This window comes from Fonsecaea monophora (genome assembly GCF_001642475.1).
Source record: "Fonsecaea monophora strain CBS 269.37 chromosome Unknown Scaff4, whole genome shotgun sequence".
Classification (NCBI taxonomy): domain Eukaryota; kingdom Fungi; phylum Ascomycota; class Eurotiomycetes; order Chaetothyriales; family Herpotrichiellaceae; genus Fonsecaea; species Fonsecaea monophora.
The window spans coordinates 696,314-707,316 of record NW_019173935.1 but is presented as its reverse complement, the minus strand read 5'-3'; the positions used below and the strand labels follow the sequence as shown (position 1 = coordinate 707,316).

Sequence of the window (11,003 nt, the reverse complement as noted above, 5' to 3'; positions counted from 1 at the left end):
TCCAGCAGTCGGTCATGTCAAGTGACCCGAGCTCAACCCAGGCGAATAACTGCATAGTCCTTTTCGACAGAACGGTGTGAGAGGCTTCTAAGCCCAAGGTTCAACAGCTGTACAAAACTGGAACAGATGATCCGAGCAGACAAGTTGCATTCTACCCTGCTGTAGCCCTTGTGCACACCTGTACCGCTCTAAGCCTGGAATGTTGAATTGTCTGAAGCTGACATACAGCGTAATCATCCATGTCCACGCAGCTGATTCAATAACAGCAATGCCTGGCCGTGGCTACGAGAGTCTGGAAAGAGACGCTCAACAAATCCGAGCACGATAATCAGCGTTTGCTTCAGATCTTGATTGCTCTGCTCAACCTTTTGGTAGATATTCGCCAGTTCAGTGGCTTTGTCAACCACAAAGTCGATTGTGCTCGGGTTGACGGCATAGCTGAATCCTACGACGTCACTGGCCGGGAGAAGAGCCAGGGCGAGGTTGAACAACAAGAGAAGTGCCGTCCGGGCGGATGTAGGGATAGTCTCTTGGTCCCATCGTCGGGCGCGCTCGAACCAGTTGCCCAGCAGTCTCTCCATCTCCCTAACATTGCACGCGTGCTCGGTATCTGCGATTTGCTCGATATAGCGGCAGATGGTGGTCCTACCTTCGACAAAGGACGAAAACGCCGAGCCTCCCCATGGATGGCATATATGACCTTGGTACTCCGGCTCTATCTCTCCGGATGTCGGACCGGTGAGAATCATCAGCTGGGTCAAGCCTTTGGCCAGACTTGAAGTGGGCAGAATGGAACTCTGCAAAACCTCTTGTGCTGCACGCGAGGGTTTCGACCGCTTGTATTCGCGCAAAAGTTTGAGCGTCCCACGCAGGTGTACTACGGCTGCGGGGAGGTTGTTCTGGAACAGCTCTATGACCCACGCAACAAGGGAAGCGATGACCACATGGAGCTTAGGAGGGTTCTTGTTTCTGATTTCAGCTATGGCGGCAATGTAGTGGGAGACCGCTCGCGAGGTCATTGTGGGAGTGGCAGCGGTAACACCTGTGTGGAACTTTTCATGCGTCATGGAGAGAGCAACGAGCATGTGTTTGACGGCAGGAGATTGCTGGGCGAGCTGGGGGACAAGGACGGTGTAGAAATCTCCCTGTGGGCCATAGTGGGCCAGGACGGGTGATGTTAGGAGGAGCCAGTGCTGTAAAGACCGTAATTCTTCATTCGTGCCGAACGACGCGTCGACAGTCTTGGAGAGGAGCAGCTCATCGTCGCAGGGAGCTGTCTGTGGGATCCGACTCGGTAATCCTCGTTTGGATGAAGAACTTCCACGACTTTCTAACGTGAAGATCTTGGCTGCTGGAATCGCGTACCCAAGACACTCACGATTCCCCCTTCTGCAGTTCAAACAGGCAGGCTTCGCTTCATCACACTTTACCCTGCGTTGCCTTGCCTCGTGAGCAAGTGCAGCATACATAGAAACGCATACTTACTTGCATGTAATGCACCCTGTCCGGACTTTGTGGGAGAAAGCCTTCTTCCGCGTCGTGCTGAGCCTGGAAATTCTCATCACCGCAAAAGTTAGGGCAAAGGATAGCCAAACCGCGTCTCAGGATCCAGAAGTCAGTCCAAGAATGCGAATTCTCAGGTCAACTCGACATATATTGTGTCTCCTAGGAATTGTCGAAGCCAAGAATTTCCGAGTACAAGATTGAGAAGATTGGGGGCAACGAGAATTGACAGCTCCAGCTGTGACCTCGAAGGACTTCTGATTGGTTGGTAGAGGTTTGCTGACAGGGAAATGTCAGGGTGTGCCAGCTAAGGCGTCCCACGCGGCTTGTGCAAGGCTCATCTAAGCCAGAGGTCTTGATCACCCTCCCTGTCTGGTGGATGATCGCCCGGGCGCATCCACGATGGGGTGTCTTGGGAGGTCCGGCTGCCTACCATTTAGCACCACATGCGCAGGGGATGGCGAGGGGCCCCAAGACCAGTTGTGGTCGCACAGCAGGAATGTCTCAAGGGATCTGGCGATGGAAATGTACCGAGTACTCAATGGACATCGTGTGTGACAGGGCGTCAGTTAGTTGCTTGGGGGCGGATCTGCTGGCGTTTTGAAGGGTGTCGAGGGTATTTGCCCTGTACCACGGCCCTGATGAGCTGGCGGTTCCCAAGCTGCATGGTCATGAGCAGACAATCCTCAGCCTTATACTCGAAGTAATCGTGCTCAGCAGGTGTGCAGGATTGGGTGACAGGGCTTAGCGCATGGGTGGAGGAAAGGATGATCATATCGAGTCTGTCTGCGTCTCTTCTTGTTCATTCTGGAGTCTCGGTGGGGAGGTGGCACAAGCGGCAGATTACTGCTTGATTGGTGGCTCGGGAAGCACATCCCTGCGCCCGAGGCCTGGGCAGGAACAAAGAAGGACATGAGATGGAAGAGAACAGGAGTAAATACAGCACATGAAGGTTGTGGACGGCTGGTCAATCTCCCTCCCACTCAGATGGTGACTTGTCTCGGTGCAGCCGCCAAGCCACCAGAGACTGCGACTTTTGTCGATGCAGCCACTTTGATCAAGACGGTTCAGCATGTTGGTTCAATCAACAGCCTAATAGATTGATTGCATCTTAGCGTTGATGCTACAATTCAAGCACCAATGCCCAAGGCCTTTGTTTGTCCCTCGACGTCGGCTCGAGCGAGAGAGTCGCACTCAACCCGCGCTGCACCACCTCCTCACCCGGCAACCCAATCGTCGAGCTCAATCATGCATAAGTCTGTCGCCCTGGATGTGCGCCTCGTCGCTAAGTCCTTACTGAAAGGTACCTAGTCGATCATTTTGGGCGGGAGGAGATGGCGTGTCTTTGCTTCCTAGCGCCCTTCGGTTACAGGAAGAGCGACGAGCGGCTGCGGCTTCAACTGCTATCGTGACCTACTCTGTTATCTGCGCCAGTTCCGGCCATGGGCTAGACAAAGAAGCGAAACAGTCTCCAGGACTCTCCAGTTTTCAGCCTCACAATTCACTCCGTTGGAGCCAGTCCCCACCGTCATGCCGCTGAATCCACCTTTGCCAGTATCAGATCCCCTCAACCTTGAGAGATCGACCTCAGTCGTGTTTTGAATGTTAACGCTTGAAAGACAGCGTCGTTGCTCGCAATGGATGGGGACGAACATGCGCTTTTTCACCCGCGACGGTCTTTTCGACGCCAGAACTCGTCGCTGATGCCGGAAAACAGCTACGAACGAGCGCCACAGGATGATCATGAGTTCCAGGATCTTGCCCCTTCATCGGAATGGAGGGAAGAGCCTGTCGTCGGATTGAACATCTCGGGCTTGTCGAAGCTAGTCAAGCGTGTTCCGGTGGGTTCCAAAGGACAGTCTTTCACGAGTACAGATGCTTCCAAGAGCACGGTTGCCGCGCCAGACTCGATCGTGTTGGGCCCAAGTCGCAGCACTCCTTACCAAAATACCTCTTCCCCCGAAGAAGATGCGAAATCGTTCAGGTCGGGCCGATCGTCGTACAGCCGACTCAATCAACAAACCTCACAAGACTTCTCTCCAGAAGTCGGACTATTGCCTAATCACACTAGGGTTGATGAGAACTGTCCAACGCATGGCGACATCTTGACAAGCCCGTGGTCGTGGTGGACTATATCAATAGTAGCCCTCGCAGTTTACTCGACCATCTTCTCGGGCGTCTTCCTCGGTATCGCATTTGCAAAACCTCGATGGGGCCAACGGATCGGCACCAACGGACACCTCTCCTTTGGGAACGCCACTCTTCTCTCTGCTCTGCTATCTAAGACGGTCGAGTTATCCTTTGTCACCATTTTCGTGGCGCTGCTTGGTCAGATATTGAGTCGTCGCGCATTTGCAAAGACGGAGAAGAACAGTGGCATCAGCATCGCAGAGATGACCATGAGGTCGTGGGTCATGCAACCGGGAACACTCATCACGAACTGGATAGTGGTCAGATATGCTGCCTCGACTATCCTCGGCATCATGGTGCTCATCGCCGTGTTGGCCGCGACCTTCTACACCACCGCCGCCGAAGCATTGGTGGCGCCCAAGCCAAAGTTTGGGCCTTTGGAAGATCGAACGCTTTGGGGTCAAGTGGCAGCTTCTTACGCCAACTCGATCTATCTAGCTCAAAGCTGTGAAACGCCTGTTCAAGAGGACCCTGACCCCGATGGCGTCGGTCCGCATCCCGAAGGCGATACATGTCTGCAGATCGACTATGCAGGACAGAGCTTTCACAACTTCAAATCATTCATGTCGGACTGGCGCGAGAGGCTCAACGTCGGAAATCTGAGCTTGGACCAAAGTTCGATCAGTAGTCGCCCTGCACCAGTCGCAACATTGTTCGACAACACCACGGTCCAGGGGCAATGGATCACTCCCAGCAATGAGAGTATCCTGGCCGACTCGGAGAAGTGGTCCAGACTCGTGCAAAATGTTACACTAGCGATGCCCCATGCGAATCTATTCAACGCTGCGCGCGACCCCAGAAACCGGATCCTGCAGCCCGAGGATCTCCAGGGCAACGGGGAGTACTTCATTCAGGCTGCGATACCGGCGCCTCTGATCAATGTCTTGTGTGTGGGTATGTCGACAGCTGAGCTGGAACCTATGGTCGTCAACGTGTCGAACATTGAGGACCCAAGCACATATTTCCCGCATCCCACTGCTGTCGACGATATATTCAACTTCGGATCAGCCACGGACACAACCGAGGGCGTCCAGCAAGCGCCCATTTTTCCCAAGTTGCCCATCGACTACAACACGCTAGGGTTCATCTCCAGCAAATGGGGATACTATGCCATTTATCTCCTGGTGGCGCCTCCGCCAGTGGACAAAAGAAGCTATGTGACCGACGATTATGTCTTGTGCTCCATCAAGTCTGCTCAGTACCGCAACTGCACCACATACTATCGTGTCGCCCAGTCCGGTGGCCAGCTGTCGGTCGAGTGCGACAAAAGTCGTGGAAACACTCTACCCTATGTGCACGCAGTCAAAGATGCGCCGATTGGGGACTGGGTCGCGGATTGGAAAGACGTCGGCTCGGAATGGCTTCGGTCACTGTCGCTGACTGCGGGAGTCAACGACGCCAATGCTTCGAGTGCTCGCCTGCTCAGCCAGATGATCCCTGCATATTCCGCAGGCACCCCCACGGTGCTGACTTCCAACATGCCCACGATTGGCGAGGCCGTGGCGGTGCTGGCGGGGGAAACGGCGCTCTTGTCGTCGTCGAATGCGCCCTTTGTGCACTTCTGGAACTACTCGGTCGCCGTGCTCGACGAACCGCAGTACCAGAACTTCAAGGCGCGGGTCAGCTATAAGGACTACGCGTCGGGGGGCACGCAGACGTGGCAGAATGTCTTCTACGTCATCCTCGTGGCCGTGTTCCTGCTGAGCAGCTTCAGCCTCGTCTACCTGTTATGGACGTTCTGCCTGCTCGGCCGCGTGACCGACTACACGGAGCCGCAGAACATGTTTGCCCTGGCCATCAACTCGCCGCCCTCCAACACCATGTCAGGCACCTGTGGCGCGGGTCCCAGCGGCGTCCTCCTAGCCAAGAAGTGGCAGGTCGACATGCAGAAAGGAGGGGCCAGCCCGACGGATCGTAGCCAGCACCCACATTTCTACGTGCGGTGTCGAGAGGACGGCGTGGCAGTCAACTCGAGCCTACGGAGGAAGCGGCGCAGCAGGCCACCGACGATCAGTTCTTTTACCGTTTCCGAGTCGCCGGCCGTGGAGCAGTATATGCGGCTGGCTGGGAAGGGTTGAGTCTGCATGCACGAGGAAACCAGGCAAGGCAGCAAAAGCGTGATTGTGTCGATACAACGGTGTGGTCAGGACGTGGTAGTGATAATGTAATTTCTTTCTCTCCACCAGTCTTTTGTTCACTATGTGTCTCCTCGATTTGCCTGACAGCTTCAAGAGAATGTCAGGGAACGGACTATGGTTGCAAACCCTTTCGTCGGCCATTCTCCATCCCATTGCCTCGTCACGCCGCAGCTGAGGTCGGTCTTGTCCATTACGACCTCATATACTCGGTAGTTGTGTGACTTTTTTCTTTCTCCCCCTATCTGGACCATCCCGGGACATCACACCACTCAGTCTATGTGAAGATGTCCTCTAAGCCACGGAGACCTTGACCTTGTTCGTATCTAAAAGCGACACCGTTCAGTATTTCATCTCCCCATACACACTCACCATCTAACAAAGCCAGACAGCGCAAGGAAAGGAAAGGAACTTACAAAACGCGACATGATCCTTGATATGCGCAGCCTTGTCCTTCGGCGCGGGATAATACCACGCGGCGTCCCTGATCGTCTGTCCCCCCACCGTGACGTCGTAGTAACTGGCCCGCCCTTTCCAGGGACACGTCGAGTGCGTGGCCGACGTGGCCACGGGCACGGAGAGCGACGACGGCGGGAAATACACGTTTCCTTCGACGGTGTGGTAGGTCGAGGAGGAGGCGATGACGGTGTCGCCGACGCGGGCCGTTGCGGTGGGCATTTTCTCCTGTTGTCCGGTAGGTAGTTCTTGTGAGATGTGGAGAAGAGTGTTGGTGGTGGTGGTGGTGGAAATATATATATACCGAGGACACGATGGATTTTATTTACTGGTTGTGAATACGATCGGAAAGGGGACTTGTATATGTATATGTGTATGTATTTATAGGAATCATTTCCATGCGAACTATAGTCGGTACCGTATGCCTGATCATTTTTGTAGGAGAGGGGGCGAGGCTGCACGATTAGGAAGCATTGTAGGTACCTACGTCACGGACTGTGGAGGACGCCTGACTGACTGACTGGCTGGCTGACTGGCTGAGCATTAGAGTAGGTTCTAATAGGTCATTACTTGTAGGGGCCGCTATAAGGTCGCGATTAGGAATCAACCTTTTAGGCTTGGGGCGCCTGGACCAGGTACGGAACACTATACCTCGTACTTGTACCTGTTCTTGTACCTGTACTTGCTTGTACGTTGGGAGCATTGTCTTATGGCCCGAGTATGCTTAACTAGGTACCTACCGAGGTACATGCTAGATTCCTCGATTTTTCATTGCGACAAACCCTCGTCTACACAAATATCCCGAGTACATTCCTCAGCCAGGAGAATCTCAATTACGAATACACCTCTTGACACTAAGCACTAAGCCAACCCGAGGATCTCACCACCCTCCCCACCCCCGCTCCCCCCACAATGCCCAACGTGCTCCCAAAACATCCACAGACCTCATGGAACGACATTACCGAATACGCTCACGCGCTCGAGACAAGGGCCGACCCGCAAGGACTTTGCAACCCCAGCCGCGCATGTCAGGCTGGGAAGAAAGTCTCCTCGAACATGCCTGGTCTCCTCTACCCGTGCCATGAATGGCACGTTTCTCAACGAGCTCATCACGCGGCGTATTGGACAACCATCGAGGCTGAACCGGCCCTGAAGACTAGCATCGTGCTCCCGTCCCTGGCCCTGACGATCATTGCCACAATGGCCCGGGCTGAGGCCTTTGGCTCGCGTATAAAAACATGATAACACATTCTCTGTGGTATCAGTAACGCGTATTGCGAATGCCTGACCCAAAATTTGGACTCAGAGATACGAACGAGTTCTCGGAGAGACTCGGTTCTCTCGACTGGGCATTTCTACGACTCGTGGACTCACCCGCCGAGGTCAGTATTTACAAGGCATCAGAAAACGATATGTTTGCTTTTGAAGTCCTTTCGCATATCCCCGTGGTGATCAAGAGAAAGCCGCTTAGTTCATCGATCCCAATCTGACGAGAGCGCAAAATGGCACACGTCTATAATCTCAACCAGGTCGCAATCTCGGTGCCCGACCTCGACAAGGCGATCGATTTCTACACCGAGCTCTTTGGACTCCACGTCATTGGCAAGATGGACGAAGAGCAGATGAAACATCTCGCCCCGGGTCACTCGATAAATCAAAGTGAATTATACCCAGATCCCTACGTCGTTCCTGAACCAGGGGAGTCCTGGCTAGCCTAGCCTAGCCCAACAACCACGCCTCCCTCTTTCCTCTTCCCCTCTTCTCACGTAGACGATATCTAGCTAACTAACTCGACTCGACGACAGTGTACGGCCCCGAAATCAAGAAATTCAAAGTCGCTTTCCTCGTCACGGGCAACAGCGTCGGGTTCGAAGTGTTCCAGTTCATCGACCCGCCATACCAGGGCCCGACGGAGGTGCCCCCCAGATTCGGCCCGCAGGAATACACCCGTGGCGGGTTCTTCCACGTCGGCTTCACCGTCGAGGACCCGGAGGCCATCCTGGCCAAAGCGGTCAAGCTCGGCGCCCGGCAGATTGGCCAGATGACGCGGCCGACGCCGAACCTGAGCGGCACGTACATGTACGATCCGTGGGGGAACGTCGTCGAGTTGATTAGTGCGGACTTTCAGCAGCTGTTTTTGCAGATGCTGGCGAAGAGTGGGGGTTGATAATGGTATGGCCGTGACTAGCAAATTTGTGGTGTGGTTCTCAGTCTAGATTGAGTTGAGTTGAGTTGGCAATACTCGTAGATACATAAAGTGGGTAGGATGACAGACCACACCCCCGACCTACTAGTATGTACATGGGGCTTAATGCAAAATGCACGATTCCGTCAACATTGCTATCAGGTATTCCATGGTCATGCGAAAAGCCGCCCATACACGGATCAGGCGTGGAACCATGGAATGGGGCCGATTATGTCAACAGTCGACAAGGATCTCGAGCTAACACCACCCTCACGGAATAAAGTGAGAGGGACGAGAGGCATGATGTGGGCCTCTCGGACAGAATAAGATAAATGACATGGCATTGCTGAATGGTATACTCGGAGGAGCAATCGAGACGCATGGGACCAGGACAAGGACGATGGACAGTGTTCATATCTGATAACCCCATTGAGGTCAACACTTACACAAGTACCTAGGCATCTAGGTATTCGTGCTGCTATACCACTATCGTTCTGCCTCAACGCTTCTTCCTCGCACTAAAAGATTTCAACGGGTCAACCTTCCCCTTGGCTCTGCCGCCGAATCGCGTCTTGCGCCCTCCTCGCTTCTTGCTGTCTTTCCGCTTATTGTCTCCTCTCAACCCCACAAACCCGACTTCATCAGCACTCAGGCCCTTCCGCCCCGCTGCCGGCATCAAATATTCCGGGACGTGTTTCAAGTGTCCCTGATGTCTGACAATCGCACCATGTTCCCCGTCATGTCGCAGGTGTCGCAGGTCTTCCGGGTTCTCCTCGAAATGCCTGCGTAGTTTTTCCGATTTGATCAGCTCTTGTTTGATCTCCTTAGCACGGGCCTCGTGTACCGCAGCTCCAGTCACGGCACGCAGGGCATCGTTCATGCGATACCGAAAGGCATCCACCTGTGCCATGTCGAAATGGTAAGGCTTCACTTCATTGCCCTTCTTGGTCTGTCGGGCGATGATCTTCTCCAGAACACGTTCGTCATTCTTCGCCGAAGGAATGCTGGTCGCGCGGTGTTTGCCAAACTTGTCCTTGGGCACCACAAAGGACAAGGCCATTCCTGCCTTGCCCGCTCGCGCTGTGCGGCCAATACGGTGTGTGTAGGACTTGGACGTCAGAGGGAGGTCGAAGTTCATCACGCAGGCAACGTTCTGAAAGTCAATGCCCCTTGAAACTCCATAGTCCTTTTCATGTTTCTTGGACTGTCTGGCTTTCTTGGCCGGTCGTTGTACTTCCTCCTCGTCCTCCTCACTCATCTCATTGGCTGGATCTTCTGCGACCTGCGCCTCGGTCTTGCGCCTCTTCATAACGCCGCCAAGCACCTCTTGATCGTCTGCTGCGATAAGGATGTCGTAGAGCCCTTTGTTGAACTCCTGAACCACATGCAACCGAGAGTTGACCGGCAATTCGGCGTTCAGCACACATGACTTGATCCCGAACTGCTCCAGATAGAGCTTAAGCCGATAACTTCTGTCAACGTCGGCCACGAACACTAAGCACTTTCCCTTAACGAGGCGCAATTTAAACAGAACGTAAATGAGCAAGAACTTCTCGTCCTCTCCGCACTTTACCACATACTGGGTCACTCCCTCGCCCTTCTCTTCCTTCTCATCGATCCTGACCAGTACCGCATCGCGACAGAATATGCTCTTCAACTCTTCGACCTCGGGCGTGAGGGTGGCGCTGACCAGGAATGTCTGCACACCGCGGGGGAGGGCCGCAGCGATTACGTTGATATCTTCTTCATAGCCGTAGGAGAGTACGATATCAGCTTCGTCGATGACAAGTTGCTGGATATTTTCGAGAGACAGTGTGCCCGAGGTGAGATATTGAGTCGCTCTTCCAGGAGTGGTCACAATAACATCGGGGAAATCTTGTAGCACTGCATTCATGACCGTGTCCGACACCCTTTGTGTCAAATTCAATGTCTGCACATCTTTCGAGCAGAACGCCGCAAAGGCATTGAAGGCTCTGCAGACTTGATCCGCCAATTCTCTCGTGGGCACCAGAACAAGGGCAGAGGTGACCTTGGTGTTGAGGGAGGAGGATTTTCGGCGCAGGATCGCTTGCAGGGTCGGGAGGACGTAGGCGGCGGTTTTTCCGGAACCTGTCTTGGATTTGGCAAGTACGTCTTTACCCTCGAGTGCTAGGGGAATGGCCTTTGCCTGCACGGGTGTAGGGTTGGAGAAGTCTGATTTTGCAATGGCTTGCACGAGGCGAGGGTCGAGGCCGAACGAGTCGAACGATACCTCGTCTTCCGCAGAATCTCGAGGGACCTCGACTGTTGGGGCATCATTGGCGTCCAATTTTCGCTTCATGACGGTAAATGTGAACCCAAGAGTGAGAGGAAGCGTTGCTTTACCAGAAATGTAGTATGGTATTGCACACTCCGCAATTTTGCCAGAAACTTTTTGCACGAGCGGCTAAACATCGGCACTGATTGACCTGCTGGATTATCCGCACAAGGCTGAATAAAAGCCTCGTCCCGGTTTTTACTTGTCTTCCAACCTTTCCCACCTGGTGCCACCTGCT

General features: G+C 53.9%; 5 protein-coding genes across 5 annotated transcripts; 3 read left to right on the top strand and 2 right to left on the bottom strand.

The window, feature by feature from the left end:
• Positions 1 to 233: 233 nt before the first annotated feature.
• AYO21_01245 (hypothetical protein) lies at positions 234 to 1,562 on the bottom strand (the record flags this gene model as incomplete). Its single annotated transcript, XM_022651229.1, has 2 exons — positions 234 to 1,389; positions 1,486 to 1,562. The coding sequence occupies 2 exons, from the start codon at positions 1,560 to 1,562 to the stop codon at positions 234 to 236; spliced, it is 1,233 nt and encodes a 410-aa protein (XP_022516707.1).
• Positions 1,563 to 3,140: 1,578 nt separating this feature from the next.
• Positions 3,141 to 5,771, top strand: AYO21_01244 (hypothetical protein; the record flags this gene model as incomplete). Its single annotated transcript, XM_022651228.1, has 1 exon — positions 3,141 to 5,771. One exon carries the CDS (start codon positions 3,141 to 3,143, stop codon positions 5,769 to 5,771), a length of 2,631 nt encoding a protein of 876 aa, XP_022516706.1.
• A 1,425-nt stretch (positions 5,772 to 7,196) lies between these two features.
• AYO21_01243 (hypothetical protein) lies at positions 7,197 to 7,526 on the top strand (the record flags this gene model as incomplete). Its single annotated transcript, XM_022651227.1, has 1 exon — positions 7,197 to 7,526. The coding sequence occupies one exon, from the start codon at positions 7,197 to 7,199 to the stop codon at positions 7,524 to 7,526; it is 330 nt and encodes a 109-aa protein (XP_022516705.1).
• A 260-nt stretch (positions 7,527 to 7,786) lies between these two features.
• AYO21_01242 (hypothetical protein) lies at positions 7,787 to 8,451 on the top strand (the record flags this gene model as incomplete). Its single annotated transcript, XM_022651226.1, has 2 exons — positions 7,787 to 7,943; positions 8,090 to 8,451. 2 exons carry the CDS (start codon positions 7,787 to 7,789, stop codon positions 8,449 to 8,451), a joined length of 519 nt encoding a protein of 172 aa, XP_022516704.1.
• Positions 8,452 to 8,968: 517 nt separating this feature from the next.
• On the bottom strand, positions 8,969 to 10,789 carry AYO21_01241 (hypothetical protein; the record flags this gene model as incomplete). Its single annotated transcript, XM_022651225.1, has 1 exon — positions 8,969 to 10,789. The coding sequence occupies one exon, from the start codon at positions 10,787 to 10,789 to the stop codon at positions 8,969 to 8,971; it is 1,821 nt and encodes a 606-aa protein (XP_022516703.1).
• Positions 10,790 to 11,003: the final 214 nt, after the last annotated feature.